Raw genomic sequence first — 19,110 nt, 5'->3', positions numbered from 1 at the left:
TGTAATATGATATACCAAGTATTTAAGACAAGCGTGACCACACAACGAGTTAAGCGCTATTTTGAAACATTTAAAGTAAGTCCCTCGATCGCTAGTCACATAACAAGGACTTTTTTTGTTCGAAGTCAATATAAAAAATATTCCATATCTCTAACTTTTTGTGTTAAGCAAGTTTAATTGAAAATATCTCATATTAAAAGGAGTGGAGTTAACTCGTTTTGCGATCTAACTTTTCATATTATATATATTATCAATAATGAAAAGAACTCAAGAAATGTACCATGTTGTCAATACCAGGTTTATTTTAAGAACACACAAATTTTCCGGCACCCTGCCCTTTGTCAAGTGATTTTGATTCAGAATCAAAATCACCTGACTGGTATTGACAGCATGATGCATTTTTGGAGTTCTTTTCATGATTGATGACATACATGGTATATATATATATATATATATATATATGTGTGTGTGTGTGTATATATATATATATATATACATATAATTATACATATATACAAGTGTATATATCGATGAAAGGATCGATGAAAGCAAGGAAAGAAGCTCCTTGATGAAAGTGCTAAATGCTGTATATGTATATACATTGTACTCTTATACTCTTATTGCAACACACAGTAGACTCATGCATTACACAGGAGGAAATTTATGACATTAGCATAATTGTTATTTTAATGAATTCGAAGTACACTGTACATGATTCAAGATCTTATTATCAGGTACATATTATTAACAAGTCTAAAGTCATTCGCCATGTAAGGTTCCCCAAGTCCTTGTATCTTACTGGTTACCCGCGCCTTCTGATGATGGCACGTATCCTCCTTGGGAGCGTTGCCTAAATACCATGCAGTCTTTCCTGGATGATGCTGCCCCAGGCCCTGATGATTAACGGAAAAACCCTCCCTGGTGTTAGGTTGGTCCTTGGTGAGAGATTTCTTCATGTTAGCTCACAGATTCTCTAACTGGTTAGCATCTTGTGATTGCACCGACCACTGCACCCTGTTCACGCTATTTTCGTCTAATACTGGTCCATCTGGGCAGCCCTGTACCCTGACGTTGCGTTGCCATCCTGGGAAATGAACAGGGGTTGGCTGTTACCAACGGATGGACTCAAGTGATAGTCCAGAATCACCCGGTATTTGCTGTTGTCAATGTTCCCGTCCATGACCGAATGCCAACTCCATAGACATAGACACACTCCAGACTATGTGCAGATTCGAATTGGGTCATAACACGAGCTTGATGGAGGGGGTATCGACAATTCCGAAGCGTTGTGTATCTACCTCTGCCAGGCCTTGGTCGCTTGTCACAATTATTTGTTTCCCTACGGCATTAAAGGTATGGTACAATTTCGATTGAGATGGGGCTTCAGGTTTCTTACGTGTTTTTTTATTATTTTTTTTTAAAGGATAATCATTTTGGAGATGAAATTTTAGGAGGAATTCAAAGCTTATTTTGAAATACATATACTATACCATCCGTTTAACACAGTCCGTACGTCGTTTCATGTCACACCCGAAAGCGCTCAGCGCTCTGAGCCACCGACACCCATTCCTCACCGGCCGACGATTTGTCGGTGTCGCTCGTTAGATAACTCGACTGTCTTAACCACGGTGTGCACGTGACGGACTCAGTAGAATGGAATGAAAAAAAAAATAACAATGAACAAGTTGCTCTTCACTGGAATGTCGATCACTATTCAAATTACAGTGTATTAAAAAAAAAACCCACACACACAAATAAACACCGCTCCACCAAATAAAACAGTAACTAATTTTCCAATATGTTGCAATATTTAAATCTCGGGAGCACATGTATTATATGACTATATTATTTTTGTGAACCGATTCATAAACGAACAGAATTACAACGAATAACAAATGTAACAAGGAATATCAAATTATACAAATGAATATCACAATTTTTATGATTTATTGCCAGTATTAAACTTTATTTGACTGAAAATCTTATTCTATCTATGATTTTTAATCATTCTATAACCACCATAAAAGCATGAATATGATGTGACCACAGCTGCTGTGGGTGACGAGACAGCTGTATCTAAACAGTGATTATAATTTGAAGTGTGACTCATGGTAACATGAAACCGCTTTAGCATCCGGAAATCCAAACGACAAAAATGCTTTCGCTTGGTTCTATCTCTTTTCTTTTCTTTTCTTTTTTTCATGCTGGGAAGTCGGCTAGCTGAGGTGTTTGCTGAAACAGAATTTACGTGCATTATTATGCTATACATTAAAAAGTTATCCCACGCGTGATCTTAAAATTATTTGAGAGCAATGAAACTGGCAAACATGAACGCATCTATCAAACTTTCACGAGAAAATTATTGTAGGAAGTCAATAAGCAAAACTTTAAAAAATGACTGGCAGATTTAAGGCGGAAATTAGATAAATGAATTGTTTTGATCCATCAAAACGAGTAAAAGCTACAGCTGAACGTAAAATTTTGAAGTTGAACACAATTCGAACTATTGAAGTTTGCAGATATAAATCGCTCCATATCTAATGCCTTTATTTTCTCTAGTTTTGTTGTTTTTTCTTTCAAAATAAGCAATTACTATAATTATTAGAATGTATGCAGAAGAGTCAAGAGAAAAAAAGACAAAATCGGTCTACGCATGGGAAGAAAAAATCCATTTATGATTACAGGAATAGTTGAGAGATACTTGGTTTAAATTCTTCATGGAGTAATATCAACAAATTATGAACTATATCTAATTAGAATATCCAAAATTCTATAACGTTCTTTACGAAGGGGACAGTGAGAATAATCTAACCAGTCATTGTAACACGAGAAACACGGAAGTGTTGACACGTTTTACACACAATATAACACATCATCAGCTTATCAGTTGCAGATCTCGAGGAATAACTGCTCAATTCATTTTCTGCCCGGTATCTTGCACATAAAATTAAAGAGAAATAAAGCTACACTCTGAGAAGTTGGGCCTTTACTTTTATACTCTCTTTTTTTAATGGTCTATAATATCTATAAATAAAACCGCACTCTTTATGTATCCATCTATGTTTTATCCATCAAATTGGATAGAAATTCTAAAGTCTCTTCAACATACACCCCAAAAGCGTAATTCATATTTGAGCAATGTTGACCGATCACTAATACATCAAATTGCGTGGTTTCCAGATTATGATAATGTTGCACATCCCTATTCGCCGAAACTCCCAAATGTGAGAAACCGCTCATTGTCGAGCAACAACTAAACCATATTTTACTTGACTAGGTCTCTCTCTAATCTCCCTTTAGTACTATGAAGCCATTGACCCCTTGATGCTCCCATGAAAATAAGCTTCTATGTCCTCTCTCTCGTTTCGACCTTTCCTAAAAATGATTTCCTCAGTTCAGTCGAGTATTGTTCAATCAATGTTTGCTTCCAGCTAAGCTTTTTTCGCCCTCTACGGTAAAAACATTTTAGATAGGCCTACTACTGGTATCCACTGACAGGTATCGAAACAAAATGATCATTTCAATATTCATGTAACAATGTGTTTACTCCGTTAGATCTATAAGAATTGAAATGAATACCACCACATTATGTTAGCCGCAAACGCTCCTATCGATAACCTGCATTATCAGTCAGTCCGCAGCGCGAGCGAAAACGCACGTATTTATTCAAGTCGTATGCACGGCTGAGCGGTGCTTGCATATTAATGAGCAGATACATGGTCATGAATAAATCCAAGTAGAACGAGTATTTCTTGTCAGTTTTCGACACTTTTAGCATCGTCTGAAAGAGAAAACATCAACAAATATGCTCATGATAAAGATAAAACGGAAAAGAGGAATATAGGATATCAAAATCTCTCAGGAAGTTCGGTATTGTATTCAAAAATATTCCTTCATGTTTGACGCCAAAAACTAACATGAAATCTTCCATGCCCCTCTAAAATATGGTGAAGACTAAGTCCACTAAATTATATTGTATCACATTAAGGGCACATTTTCTCATTTCTATTTCAATACCAGTCAGGAACTAGCAAAATTCAGAGAAATGTCTAGCGTCGAGTTTAAAAAGATTACCCTCGCGTTCGCACGGAATTCCGGGTCTGTGATTGGTCGAAATCTGTCGCAAGACGCGGCGTGTCGCATTGCGTAGTATCCATCGGCTGCTGACTCAATGCTGTCGGCTACGAGCTTTGAGGTTTAATTAAATGAAATGTGGCCATAGGTCCTGTTGCATTCAATACACACATGGATACATGTATGTGCAGGTTAATCTGTACTGGCAAGAACAATAGAGTAAAACAATTCTGGTTCATGGGGCAAGGTAAAGTGCCCTCAAAGAATTTACTTCCAAAAAATAATCGTTCAGGACTAATACATGTTCATACTTTGTACTAGGTGTTACAAAAAACATTTCCCACTTTTGGTTCTTAATAGTTCAAAAACTATGTATCAGATAAAAGTGTCATTGATATGAGTAATAGCTGAATAGTGTACAATTGAGTTGGAGGTAATTTGAAAATGAAAGCCTATATTAGTTTCATGAAATCCATGATTTATTTCAATGTTAGGTTCCAGATTTTGATCGAATTTTAACTCTCTGTACAAAACTTGAACTTCACACAGGAACCAATGATGTGTATGTGAGTGTGCACTTACAATGACCCTGAACAATGGACCTGGCTACCACCTGTTCCGAACTCTGCTGCAAGGCACATGAATGCTTTATCAATTATTCATGTGGATTGCCCTGAGCACTGCTAGTCTGAATTCTTGATACAGGGTGAAATGCATGCACATGAAAGAAGTAAGCACATGTTTCCATGTGCTTGCACACACCACATTTCAGAATGAATAAAGACTAGCTGCGATAGTGGAATTCCTCATGAAGCATTCCAATCCTGGTCATTGTCAACGACCATTGTCTGGGTATCAACAACACACTCCTATACACACCAATAACCCCTGTGCAAAGTTAAAGTTTAGTACAGAGGGTTGAAAATGGAGCAAAATCTGAAAACTAACTTAAAAATCAATGTTGAATTTAAAAAAACTGAATCATGCATTCATTTTCAAATTACCTCCAACTGAATTGTACACTATAGCTATTGCTCATATCAATGTTATTATCTAAAACATAGTTTTTGAACTATTAAGGTCAAAAGTGGGAAATGTTTTTTGTAACACCCAGTACATTGAAAATTATTCACTCTTCCAAAAAATGGGAAACAAGAATCACATGGAACAGTAACTGAAAGACGACATTAACACACACATGCACATGTGCAAGATGTAATATAATCTCTATACAAAACAATTGCATGGCAATGCATACCTTCGAAATAATGACACACACTCGCGACTTGCACAGGTTTAGTCTCATTTTACGACGTCACATCGCTCTCATGCGTGTTCATTCACTACCCCACTTCCGGTAAGAAAACATAATTTGCCCTGTTTTCAACAGGAAAATTCACAACCTTAAAAACTGTGCCCCTCTTCGGTTTTTAATTTATCATACTCGCTCATGTTTCACGATTGTGAAATCGAAGAAATTACGGAGATCTATTTTCAATACCAGTCAGGAACTAGCAAATCATCAAACTATGATCTAAAAGCTTCTTAAACACTGGCAAATAATCGTTTGCTTTGATGCTAAAATGGACTACTATATTGAGATAAAAAATAGGGAAATTAGGTATCAAATCAATGAGCATAATCAGCTCTATAACTTACCCAACCATCCTGGGTCAAACAATGCACTGCGAAAGCTATGAAAGCTGTTGTTGCGACCTCTGCAAAAACTCTCGCAAAGTATCGCGAAATCTCGTCAGTCTCAAGAGCACAAACTGCGCAAACGTGATTCTGAATAAAATTGTCGTTCGTGCCTCATTATCGCATATCGCACGCGCCGCAGACTGACTGTTATGACTACATGTATTTTTATCTTTACCGTTCATCATAGTGTTCACATACAATTACTGCAGTACAGTGTACATAGTCGTCTTAATTATCTTCTTTATGAATTATAAGATAGTCGTCACCATAAAATCATTCCTCAAATTGCTATTTTTATTTTCATACTCCTCTAACATACACAGGGACAAACTCTTCAACCTATATATTATCAACTAAAAGCTCAAGGGATAGATGTGTTAATATTGTTTGTAGAAAGGAATGAGCATAACAAACTATGTATATTTCGAATTTTCGCAATGCATCTATTGACTAAAGTTCATTGAGAGAAAACGTAAGTGCAGCATTGGTTTCAATAAATCGATTCATATTTCAGCGATTGAAACACCCACACATACCTTTCAAAAATGGCACATCCATTACAAACAATTTAAACCATGACAAATTAGGCATAACATGTTATACATTTTCCGTGGCTAAAGCCAAATATCAATCAATGGACAGCCATAAATGTGATACGTAATAAGATTATGTACATTTCACATCCTCTCTCTCTCTCTCTCTCTCTCTCCCCCTGCCTCTCATCATCTCTTATTGATGATAAAATATTTTCTATAATATAATTCTAACGCAAAGAAAACTTCACTCAAGAGACCTGACAACGTATTTGGTCCGTGAAAACATGCGTGGGATCTCTCACAATAATTACACATTAAGAATGAAATCTCCACGGAAATGACATGCACAGAGCCATAAAAAATCTCATACATTGGCACGTTTGCTCGGATAAGGTTTAACGAATGTAGTAGTACGTTTGCAGCAGTACATAATTCATCTTACAGTACAATCAACAATTTTCTTTCTCCACATTTGTCGCATGCTTATACACAATGTTCCATTAATCAAGATACTTTTCTCATTACGTGAACGAGTTCCTTCTCTATTGCTTCCGTTGATTTACAATTCGGGTAAATGGTATAGGGCCTATGCTCATACTGTCGTTCACGGGCGAAGTCCCTGGAGAACAGGTAGACCAAACGTTGAATGTGCGATATACACAACATACAGCTTCTATATTGACCATGGAAATCTGTGAAGGCCGATCGTGTCGATTCATGTTTTCGGTTCTCATGGGTACTACAGTACTCTGTTTTATTGTCACCCATGACAACACGTGTTTAACCATTCTAAACAACTCCTGTCACCAAAAAGAGTCATTGTATTTTGTTCTATTATCATTATTATTATTATTATTATTATCATTATTATCATTATTATCATTATTATTATTATTATTATTATTATTATTATTATCATCATCATCAGAGTTGAATGAATGAATATCGATGATCAATGACGTATAGTATACCTTCATACATGAATAAATGAAACTTTCGATGAAACATAAATAAAACCATGCAACCTGAAAAAATCCTCGTGACATTTTTTAGAAATCTTTTATTTAATCTAAGAAAAAGACAATAATAAGCATAAGGTCAGTGTACATATTCCAGAGACCTCTTTGGTGCCGTCTGTCTATAGAAAACAACATTATAGGCTACCTATTTCACAGCAGCAGTACCTTAACAACGATGTTATCGCAAGTTAAATTATCACACAATAAAATGGGAACGGCTTGAATTTCTATGGGAATGTATACACAGCAAAAAGTCCGATGTTAAATAGTGAACACCGAGCTGGTGTTAAATTTTCGGTGCTCATTTATGGTGTTAAATTAACACCTCCGGGTGTCATTTCCAAATTTTAAACTGTTTTTTGAAGAGTTTCTTAGTAACTGCACTTCTTGTTGATTTTTAACTTAAACAAGACGATCAAGAATTTTACATTAAAATACTAGATTTTTGAAAAAATGTGAAAATAAATTTACACCAAAGTAACACCAGCTGGTGTGGTCTCTTATTGAAGCTGGACGGGTGTTAAACCATTGATATTAACACCAACAAATATCAAATCAACACCATGTGGAGTCATTTTTTTTAATTAACACCAGTACAGTGTCAAAATAACACCAGGTACAGTGTCAAATTAACACCACGAAGTGTCAGGCGAAAACTTTTCAACATCATCACAGTGCATTTTTAACACCTGTGGGTGTGGTCCTCTATTGAAGTTTGATCGGTGTTAGATTTAACACCCGTGGTGTTAAATCTAACACCGATGTTTTTACAGTGTATAGCAGCAGTTGACAGACATATCGATGCTTGTTCACAGGACGTGCGTATAATTGAGTCAAATTCATTTAAAGGCAGGTTTACAAACCAAATAAGCATCATGAAGTACAAACACATATACACAGAAATGTCAATGGAACGCCATGTGCCTACACAAGGTGAAAAAACTACACCAAGAACAACAAAAAACTTTAGTATTTTGAATTCTCTTTAAGCTGAAATTATGCACAATAAGCGCCACATGAAGTGCGCTGCGAAGGTGGACTGATTTATCCATTGTGGGTGAGCTGCATCGATTCAGACCGAGCTTCGGTATCCACGTTGTCAGCATCGCACCATTCAGGACATTCGAACACCACTATGGCATTACAAGCAGCGATTGTAAGTCGATAATCATGAAATTCTAGACAAGACCCTATACTTCGCCCAATACGTCAGTTACGTGTTTAGAGTCTTGCTGTTGCATCCTAAATGCATAGACTATTCATGCTATGCGGCATCCCGGTTTACTGTAAAATTTGGCTGAAACCTGAATCGGTGACCAGACACGGGTCAAGAGCATGTTCACCCCAATTCAAACCTTCCCTAGGTGTCACATCTGGGGTGTTTCAAAGCTGTTCTTAAAGTTACGAACGACTGAAGAACAACTGGTGATCAGTTCTTGTGCTGAATTATTGAAATTCTGAGAAGTATAGCACATCAGAACTGATCACCAGTCGTTCTTAAGTCATTTGCAACTTTAAGAACAGCTTTATGAAACTCCCCCAGGTCCCACTAGAGCTATTTTGATTGAAATATTTTGCAAATAACTCAGACAGGATATTATGTTTCTGCCTAATATTATCATGATGACTATGTCTTTATTTGATTCCTAGTTTGCATTTTTTCCTTCACTGATTGGCATCTGGCTCGTACTGGCTATGTCTAGAATAGAATCCTGTGACTCATGTTTGTCATTTCCTCACTGAAGACAACATGATTTGCACCAGATTTGAGGGGGTTTTTTTAATGTCACGAAGTACAGTAGCATTTTCCTGGATTCAGTCGGTAAGCAGTTCTCAATGACGTTTGTATCTTGCTGGCTTCATTCGAATCAACCGCTAATCCAGCAACATTTCGATCTTAATATCCAAGATGTATAGAAAAATACCAAATCCAGAAATCAATACGAATATTGTTACGGCAAAACGAACGTTTTCAACAGGAATTTGCTTCCTACCTTATGAAAGGTTAGCTTCTCCTCACTGATATATTTTTTTAATACTTTGCGTTGGTTTCAGACTGCCCTTTATTCTTTACTACACAACCGATTATTCATTAGCACCATCATCCAGAAACAGAATACATTTTAATCAGCGTGAAAAAAAAGAAGATATTTTGAGTTCGCCCTGACCGGCGAGTGTGTGATAATGAGAAACTGGTAACTTATTTCATTTCAATTTGAATTGTTATATTTTTCTTTTAATCACAGTTTCAGCTCAATGTTTAACACTTTTCAACTGATTACACAATGAAATTGATAACCAGTTTATATCTAAATTCTTTATGATTATCCTATAGGCGAAGACTACAAAATATTGCTTTCAAGGATTATACAGTCTGCTGCTTATCAAGACAACTAATGAGATAATAAGTACGACAGTATTATGAGGTGTCAGTCTTGTAGCGAGGCCAGTGCAGAGTATATCCGGGTCGTACTCTAGAATGGTGACCCGGCCTTCGAGAGCTGGTGCTACCGGTGATAGTCGCTGGATGTACTCAGCGAGCACGGCAGAATCCAAGTTGCCTACATCGGTTTTGAAACGAGAAATAAGACAAATACTGTATGTAAATGATTTGTAGAGCACAATGTCAGATATCACGGGACATCGAAGTCACACTTATCATTAATTTTATCAGTAACTATGCATCTGCTGACTGGATAGCGTGAATTGTGTATAAGAAGATGAGTATATGCCTAACGATTACAATGTCATTAGCATTCGATTTATTTTCTTATCAACACACTAATACCGATACTTATTGCTTGATATCAGTTAATAATCAGACACAATGTCAATTATTACGTGCATGACATTCTCAGGACTGGTGAATGAGTCAAACTTTACATCCAGTATAAATGACTTCTCGCTGCGTTCCTATTGTGACTTCACGCAGCACTCTCATGGAATAGTTACAAAAAATAGTATGTAATGCTGCATTAACCCCATGTTCCCGGCAGATACGGCAATCCTGTTTGCCCCAAAGGCAGTACGCGGTGAGATTTTGGTCATTTTTTTTTTTCCATCCGTGCTCAGTTTTATTAGGTCTTGTACATCTCACGGCTGTCAAAGGATTCGTGACCAGCCTTGAGGGAAAGGAGCTATCTAACACTAGAACTACGATCGACCTGCGATAATGACGGTTAAAAACAGTTACACGACCTTCTCGGACATTGACGGTCGTAACCACTGAACGTTGCAAGGACTGATCGATCGTAAACTAACATCAAATACGACCGTTACTGAAACGGTAAAGTACGGTCAGAAACGGTCCAAGACGTTCTAGTGTGGTCACGTGATGGGTTTATAACGGTTGTTGTGAGGACATTATATTCAGTGTAACACGCTTATTTTGGATCTGTCGGTCAGATAAGAAAATTTAAAACATCTTCTTTCTTACGACTCATTGACAACCCTTGCCATACATCGACGTAAATAAGCACCGAAGTAATAAGTGTCTCAATAGTAACCATGATAAACCACGGCCACGGCTTTTGCAAAAACACTGATTTATTTGGTGCTTATTTACGTCGATGTAGGGCAACTTCACAATCAGTGTCATAAAAATAACTCCACGCAAGAATACAACAAATTTGAATGTTCTTTCTTTACAATCGTCAGTTACTACGGTCTTTACTACGGTTCTTACAGCCGGTATTAAAAGGTTAGCAACGGCCTTATGACGGTATTTTAAGGTCCACAACGGTTTTAATACGGCAGCGTTACGATCCACAACGGTCAAGACGGCCAGCTGACCAACTCTATACATCGTAGGCCTACTGACCGTCACGAACCGACTATACCGTAGCTCTAATTCAAGTTCAAGTTGAATCATTTCATTTCCAACAAAACAATTAGGAATACAATGAAATGTTCGTATATAAATAATGTCACGAAATTGGTGCTATTAGCACCTTAATGCTTAGACTCGAATCAAATAATACGCCACACCGGCCCGACATTTACACTCGTTCCCAGACGCCTCGCAAACGGCGCTCGCCGAGTCACACCATAGTGGAAAGTAACGCGTCGAAGCGCGCCGTGTCTGTATAACGTGACACGACGGGACTTGACCTGACATAACGTGGCAAAACGGCCTACCATACACTCTAGCTCGCAGTGAGAACCTTGACAAAACGTGCAGCAATCGTGAAACCGTGACACAAAGCGCCCTTTAACGCGTTATCTCACATCTATCCCGTTTTGTTGTCGGTGGTCTAAAACGCGATATCCTTGGCTGCCGGGAACATGGCGTAAACATTGCATAACCGACTGGAGCAGTATAATGTGTGAAATCGCTAAAAGTATCCATGACAAGCCCTGGAAGTACAAACGTACCATGTTTGCATTTGACCAGATATTCCTGACAATTATGGTTCTTCATAGATGATGAATGATGATGTCTGATTAGTTTTTTTTTTCCTTTTATCCAGAGCCAAGTGCATAATTACACATGTAGGCTATACTGTTTCATATCTTCATCAATGCACACATCCCAGATCTCACCAGTCACGTGATTGAATTTATGGTCCCTGATCATGGTAAATCCATCGCCCCCAGACGCCAGAAAGCTGTTGGTCACGATCTTGTATGTTCTGTCCTGGTACAGCGGGCCGTATTGGGGTACCGTGCAATTTGTACAAATGACTTGCACACCGTACACACGTTTACCTGGCTCACGCGCCAGAGTGTATACAACTCTAACGCCTGCAAATAAATACAACCATAAGAAGAATATAAGGATACAACACAGACAATAAGAGATGATTGTGGCATCGTTGAGAAAGAAGCCTATCTCAAATAGCAAAATGTTTATTTTTGTTGCAGCAGAGGCTGCCACCATCATTCTTTATTGTTCCATGACTAATTGAAGATGGACATAATGATCGCCTTCATGATAAAATTTTGCACTGTTCATTAACATGTTCAGAAGCAACGTAACTTAGGAGCCTTTGCGAAGGTCATTATTCTAGCGAAGTCGACATGGTTGATCATTACCAGTATAGAGTTCTTATGGATTTTTAAAATTAATTGTACTAATGTAATACTAGAGCATGAAAAACCAAACAACGAGCCAAAAGGGAAGCGGAAAATAATAAAAAAAATAATGAAAAAAAAAAGAGATTATATCAACGAAAACAAAGACATTGAGATTGATATCCTTGATATAAACGCTAGTGGATAATGCATTCATAGATCATGTGAAACAGTTCTCAACACTTGCATTTTTTTGACAACTCTAAGCGCGGAAAAAGTTTTCCAAGCTCTTTCAGACAATAAGGGATTTCGCACTTAAAAGGAACTTGTTTGTTAGAGTTTACAGAGCACGTTGTGTGCCAATGCCAACCCTAGATCCCGACTCATTCTTGACCAAGAAGGAGACTCTGGGGACGAGGCGAGCGCCTGCGTTTTCCCAGCACAAAAGCCAGGATCAACAGAACTAGAGCATGGACCGAGCTGCGACATGGACCAGAGCCGATGGCTATGAGAAACACTGTCTTGAACGTCTCATACCCATGCAAGGAGGTCGATGCCTTGGGTGCTTGAAGGCAGATACCCACTTGCTGTAGGGTCACGACTCGATGCTCTGAAGGCCTGGCAAGCTAGGAGACATTAAACTGATGTTATAGCGAGAGAATATGAGCCAAGGACCTTGGGAGTACACATTGTGCTACATTATGCTACTCAGTATCTACTTGTAGACTTCATTGATGTACTCTGAGCAAGTGACAGGAAGTCGAAAAGGTCCCCTAGACACAACGAATCATCAAGGGGGCAAGGGCTAATCTCCATATTGACTAAACTTCTACTGATTGTGTAAAGTGAAGAGCATCTCGCAGTTTTGAGCACAGCAGCACCTTGTATCGTACTCCTACACTACTCACTATAGCCAATCGTTGAGCCAATCCCGTTATCGAATGCCATTTCTGCAGAGGAAAAAGAGGACGACGACAAACACCCAAGTGAAAACCCACAGGGAGTTTAAAGGGGAAGGGAAGGACCTTATGGGTAGACTCACTCTTGACATAAAAACCTGGTTAGATGATGAGACAACGGGTGAAAAGATACAAGTACGTAGGCATCATGAAGGTTGAGAAAAAGTACAAGTTGCCAGCTGACAGCAGAAGCAGACGGCCAAAGAAGTCTCTACCCAAAAACTGCTGGGGAGGAAGGGCCGATAGTTATATTTGAAATCTATGTGACACAAAGCTGCCTGTCCTTCTCAGAACACCAAACACTGGGAATAAATAGGGAGGTGGGTAGTTGATCACCTGAATTAAAGCCTCCTTAGAAGGAAAGGAAGACCACATACAAATCAAGTTTCCGGCTGACAGCAGAAGCAGACGGACAAAGAAGTGTCTACCCAAAAACTGCTGCTTATGGGGAGGAAAGAGGAAGCATGTCTGCTGCCAGGCGGCTTTTATAAGGCAGTTGTGGGTGGGGTCGGGGTGACGCAGGACACGTCAGTGAGGCCTTCTTTGCTTTCTCCTTTATATTCCGATAGTGATGGTAGCATTAAGGATAATGCTATATAAAGGCACAGGTAAGAGTTTATTATGGGGCAGAGTTACGTTTCTTCAGCAGGATATATTTTGTTGATTCCCCCTCTAATTGGGTCACAGAAACTCGGGCCGGTGATGTTCATTACGCGAAATTAATGCTCGGGTAAAAAGTTCTTTGTAAATTATTCAGCTGCTGTGAAGATGATTACCTACTATCATAGTAATCATTAGAGTGTAGTAAAGAGAAATTAGTGGGAGAATGAATGTCAACACTGAGAGCCAGTGATCGGGTGAACCTCTGGGCAAGACTGTGAGAGAGAGAGAGAGAGAGAGAGAGAGAGAGAGAGAGAGAGTGAAAGATGAGCAATTTGGGATTGGTGGGTAAAGACACTGAAAGAGTGACAGGGACAGTCGTTTGAGGAGCTGAAAAAGCCAACAAGATGCCGTTTTGGCAGACCTAGGAGATTATGTTTGGTTATCAAGTAAAAATGCACGCCTTCTCTTTGCTCGAGCACTTCTCGATAGAATCACGCGTATCTATCAGAAATGTCGAAATTAGACAATTATTTATGATGCTTCACAGAATTTGACGATCGTCAGAGCTGACGATCAAATCTGTCCATTGATAGGACACTCGTGCGGTGTATTTGTGTGCAACCGTATCAAAACACTGCACTTTTAGGGATAACCGATTGCAATAGCCACCTATATTACATATCAAAAATATCCCTCATTAATGCAGTTAACCGTTTTAATGCTTTATCGCCTTAAATCGAGTTGTATATGAGGTTATTTATGGCTTATGTCCTAAAAAAAGAAAGACCCGGGGGTCTCGCGCTCTCCTGAGTATTCGCAAGTTCATCTTCCATGCATTCTTGCAGACTCTTATGAGAGGGCGGGGCAGCTTTGAGAGCTGGGGTCATGATGTCCATTTGCATATTCCATCACACTGGTAAAAATACTAGCCAAGTACACTCTACTTTATAGAATGTTGGACTATGAAGTTTGAAAAAAAAAAGACTTAAAGCTCTATCACTTCTGAGTCTACAGAAGAATATCGTTGCCCCTTGGGTCCCCAAGAAAAGCATGGTGCCCATTCAAACACTTTGAGATCCTATACCCCTAGGAATGCTACTTGCCAAGTTTGGTGAAAATCCATTGTGTTGTTTTTAGCAAGAAAATGAAAATGTACAATTTAGGCACACATTTGGATCCCTCCCCCCCCCCCCCCCACTCCAAGATGGGGGGGGGGGGGGAGGCGGCCCTGGATCTGCAATGAACAAACTTGGAACTACAGTCATCAATGTACAAATTCATAGTAACTTTATTTTTTTATTTATCACTTCTGGTTCTAGAGAAGAATTGTATTCCTTAATGTGTGTGTGTGTGTGTGGGGGGGGGGGGGGGGGTGGGCCCCTAGGAGCTCCCCCCCCCCCCCCCCCCCCCCCCCACCAGGGGCAGCATGGTGCCCTGTTGAACAAATTGAGATCTTAACCCCCTGGCATGCTACCTGTCGAGTTTGGTGAATATTCATCAAGGGGGTTTTCAAGAAGAATATAAACATGTACAATTTAATTCCCCATTTGGACCCATCCCACCCACTCCCCTGGGTCCCAAAGGGGGGGGGGGCACCCCCTGATTCAGCCAATATACTGACTCATTGTATTAACTTAGCTAAATCACTTCTGGTTCTAGAGAAAATCTTTAAAGATTCCGTACGGGGGGGGGGGTACCATCCCTCCCCCACCCCGGGGACCCCAGGTGGGGCGTGGTGCCCATATGATGGAATTGAGATTCTATCCCCATAGGGTTGCTACCCGCCAAGTTTGGTGAAAATATATCGTGGGGTTTTCCAGAAGAAGATGAGAATGTACAATTTAGGCCCCATTAGGACTCCTCGCCACTCCCCTCCCCTGGGGAATTATAACATGACGGTGTATGCTTTTTGTAGGCGGAGAGCAGCATGAACTGAAGCCTATGATGATATACTTTCAGAATATCTTGTAATCTATTGATGGAATGGTATGGAAATTATCACACATCGAGAGTGACTCGTTCCTCATAATCGTTGTGATAAAATGTTTTGCGATTATAATTAGGGTTATGGAATATGATACGTATTCATTGGACACTGTTATTTCAATTTAAAGTTGAAGAGACTGTGCGGTCTGCCAGTGCTGTAAATATGTGGGTAACACGCAGTCAGAGCTCTTGATGGTAGAACTAGGTCCTATTGTATCATTTGGTATGAAATGTAGATAATCAAGACTGTTTGGGCTAGCAGTGTATAACGCTATAGTGCTTGATTTTTTTGTAATTCATTAACCGGATTTGTAAGTGTGAAAAAATTACTATCTAGATGGACAATCAGTAGGGATGATACCTGCCAAGTTTGGTGAAATTCGTTATGGGGTTTACAAGTTGAAAGATTCAATGTAAGCTGTTTACGCACGGCGCACGACGCACGATGGGCGATAAATGATCACAGTATTAGTCCATGGGCCAAGAGCCGAAAAATGGGTTGTTGGTACCACCCGAGGTGGCAAAACCTTTTTGGTGTCATTTTGTTTTTCGGACATAGATACGCTTATCAAGCTATGATAGCATTTCCAAATGAGTAGCTTAGTCATAATAAATGGATTTTTAACCAATTTGGTCTCGTTTTTATATCCCTATACTTCTGACTCGGAACTAACCGCTATACAAATACGAGCACTGCCTTCTGTATGTCCACAGGTGCTCTGTTGTAAACGCGGTGCGCTTAGTCTTTATTCAAGGCAGCGAAGGGAATATCCAACGGGTTATAATGTCCACAGCTGTCACGCGGTGCGCTTAGTCTTTATCTAGAACGAGAAATTGCTTGTTTGTTGTTGTTGTTTTTAGATAAAGGGATATACACTGTATCATAAGCTTTGGATATTCCCTTCGCCGTCTTGAATATTAGACTAAGTGCTGTAGACATCATAACCCTTGGATATTCCCTTCGCTGCCTTGAATAAAGACTAAGCGCACCGCGTTTACAACAGAACACCTGTGAACATACAGAAGACAGTGCTCTTCTTTGTACAGCGGTTGGTCTCGATTCAGAAGTACAGGGATATAACAACGAAACCAAATTGGTTTAAAATTCATTTACTATGACTAAGCTACTCATTTGGAAATTCTATCATAGCTTGATAAGCATATCTATGCCCGACAAACAAAATGACACCAAAAAGGTATTGCCACCTCAGATGGTACCAATATCTGGCCTGGCCCATGGACTAATAGCTCACTTGAGCCCTTGGCCCAGGTCAGTTAAAAAGAAAAAAAAAAAGCCACCGCTACTTCACACATTCTCTTCACGCTTTCTCGTGCATTTTCAGCAAGTCGTAGATATCATCTACAGTGATCGCAATCATCGAGTAGCCTTATTTCTGTCTCTGCTAACTTTGTAACACAAAGTATTCTTACACTTGCATTTTGGGACGCGCTTATTAACGATCTCTGATAAAACGCCACAATGACAAACCTGAAAATTGCAGGAACCTGCCGTCGAGTACGGTTGGGTCGTAGAGTAACATGGCGTTTTCTAGGGCCTCCAGCAGATACCGACCTTCTATCTCCATGACGTCAACCGTGTTGCCAAATGGAAGAACGTTGCCGATGTCTCCAATCGTGATGTCCCCTTTATTTAAGAATGTAAAAATGATTCACGAATGCATGCGATTTGACCCGTATGAACAATTCATCTTGAAACAAGTCAAAGCCATGTTCCCCAAATGAATAAATCAGATGCCTTTTGATTTCCAAATCATTTCCTTTCTCTTGGTTACAGCTTATTTACTTTGGCTTTAATATCGGTGTCGCATAGGTGACGTTATGTGTTTTCTCTTGCCTTATCGAGTTACAAAAAAAAAAAAAATCGCTCATTACTTCAACAAAGCAGGCGCCCCCAGTGCCCTTACAAAACAGTCTTCATTCGGTCTGTCTTATCTCAACGCTACTCAAATCTATACAGTATATCATCTTATGCTTTAAATCTCTTACTTCGCACGCCGGCATTTTTGGTTCATTTCTCTCACCAGCTCACCTTCGACCTTAACTCGTTGCTCTCTTTCTATCACTGTTTCTTGGCCTATGTTTCTTCTTTTCTTTTTTTTTTTTGCATTGCTATTCACGTGGGCCCGCTTGTGTATATCCATTGCATGAAAATAAATTTTTAGAGGTACCAACAGACTCCTCTTTAAAATGCCAAATTAATTGGTTTCGTCGTGACTGTTGTATAACAATTTACGTACTCAGTGAGTAACAGTTACCAAATTATAGGTGACTTCCCTTAAGGCAAAAGCGAATCATGTACAAATCTTTTCAATCACCTACAAATGTCTTCAGAATTGTGCTCCATCTTACCTTCAGAAACTGTCAGGCCAAGACCCAACCCTGCTATCTGTCCCGAGGACTTTCACTCGGACAGGAGACAGATCCTTCTCGGCAGCTGCCCCACGCCTATGGAATCAGCTCCCTCAAAGTATCAGGGAATCACCATCTCTCTCAGTGTTCCAAAATCGTTGAAGACTTTCCTTTTCAATATCTGATTGATTAATTATGCATATTTTGTATTTCTTTTCCTCATCTGTTGTACTTTTTCCCTTCCCCCTTATTGTACGTTTGATATCATGATTCTGTGAAGCGTCGTGATACATGTTTACTCGTCTTAATATAAGTACCTATATTGTATTGTATTGTATTGTATTGTATTCCCTCATTTGCTGACCTTTGTTGATGGAAGCTCTGATCGATCCGCCGTTCATGAGGGCGATTCCGACATCATTCCATCGTAGTTCGTCCGGATTCTTGTTGTTTTGACTGACCATCCCGTCAGCGATGAGATTACCAAGGTTACACTCACGAGCGCGGCACATTGATCGGTCGCCTTCCAGGAATGCATGGGATATTCCGACAAACTGATTGGAAGAGTTACGCACGAGCTCCGCCCATTCTTCAACCTCAGCAAGAACTGTGGGATCTATAAGAAGGAACAAGTCATTTAATGTAGGATGCTATAACGACGTGTATAGTCAAATATGATACTCGAATCGATGAATCAAAATGTAGTGAAAAAGTGTCATTTCAACTACCAGATGTCTATGATGGTTAACATATCCCCAAAGAATTAACGGCAACAATATTTATTTTGAGGGAGATCGAAGAATGATCGGATATTTGGGTACAATAACGAGATAAATGGTTCTCTCTTCG

The 19,110-nt window shown here is 39.4% G+C and overlaps 1 protein-coding gene across 1 annotated transcript in view; it reads right to left on the bottom strand.

Annotated features, from left to right (window-relative positions):
• Positions 1–1,496: 1,496 nt before the first annotated feature.
• The window catches only part of LOC139739114 (snake venom 5'-nucleotidase-like), a 97,766-nt gene continuing 80,152 nt past the window's right edge, over positions 1,497–19,110 (bottom strand). The window contains exons 5-8 of the mRNA XM_071649733.1: positions 18,626–18,877; positions 17,381–17,536; positions 11,873–12,073; positions 1,497–9,891 (exon numbers count right to left, since the gene is read on the bottom strand). Coding sequence (XP_071505834.1) covers positions 9,689–9,891; positions 11,873–12,073; positions 17,381–17,536; positions 18,626–18,877 — 812 coding nt within the window. The 3' untranslated portion in view covers positions 1,497–9,688. The remainder of the gene's footprint in view (positions 9,892–11,872; positions 12,074–17,380; positions 17,537–18,625; positions 18,878–19,110) is intronic.

The sequence above is a fragment of the Diadema antillarum genome, unplaced genomic scaffold (genome assembly GCF_040938485.1).
Source record: "Diadema antillarum isolate AM-2024a unplaced genomic scaffold, OU_Dant_1.0 seq00000783_RagTag, whole genome shotgun sequence".
Lineage (NCBI taxonomy): Eukaryota > Metazoa > Echinodermata > Echinoidea > Diadematoida > Diadematidae > Diadema > Diadema antillarum.
The sequence above is the reverse complement of the archived record's forward strand: the minus strand, read 5'-3'. Positions and strand labels throughout refer to the sequence as shown.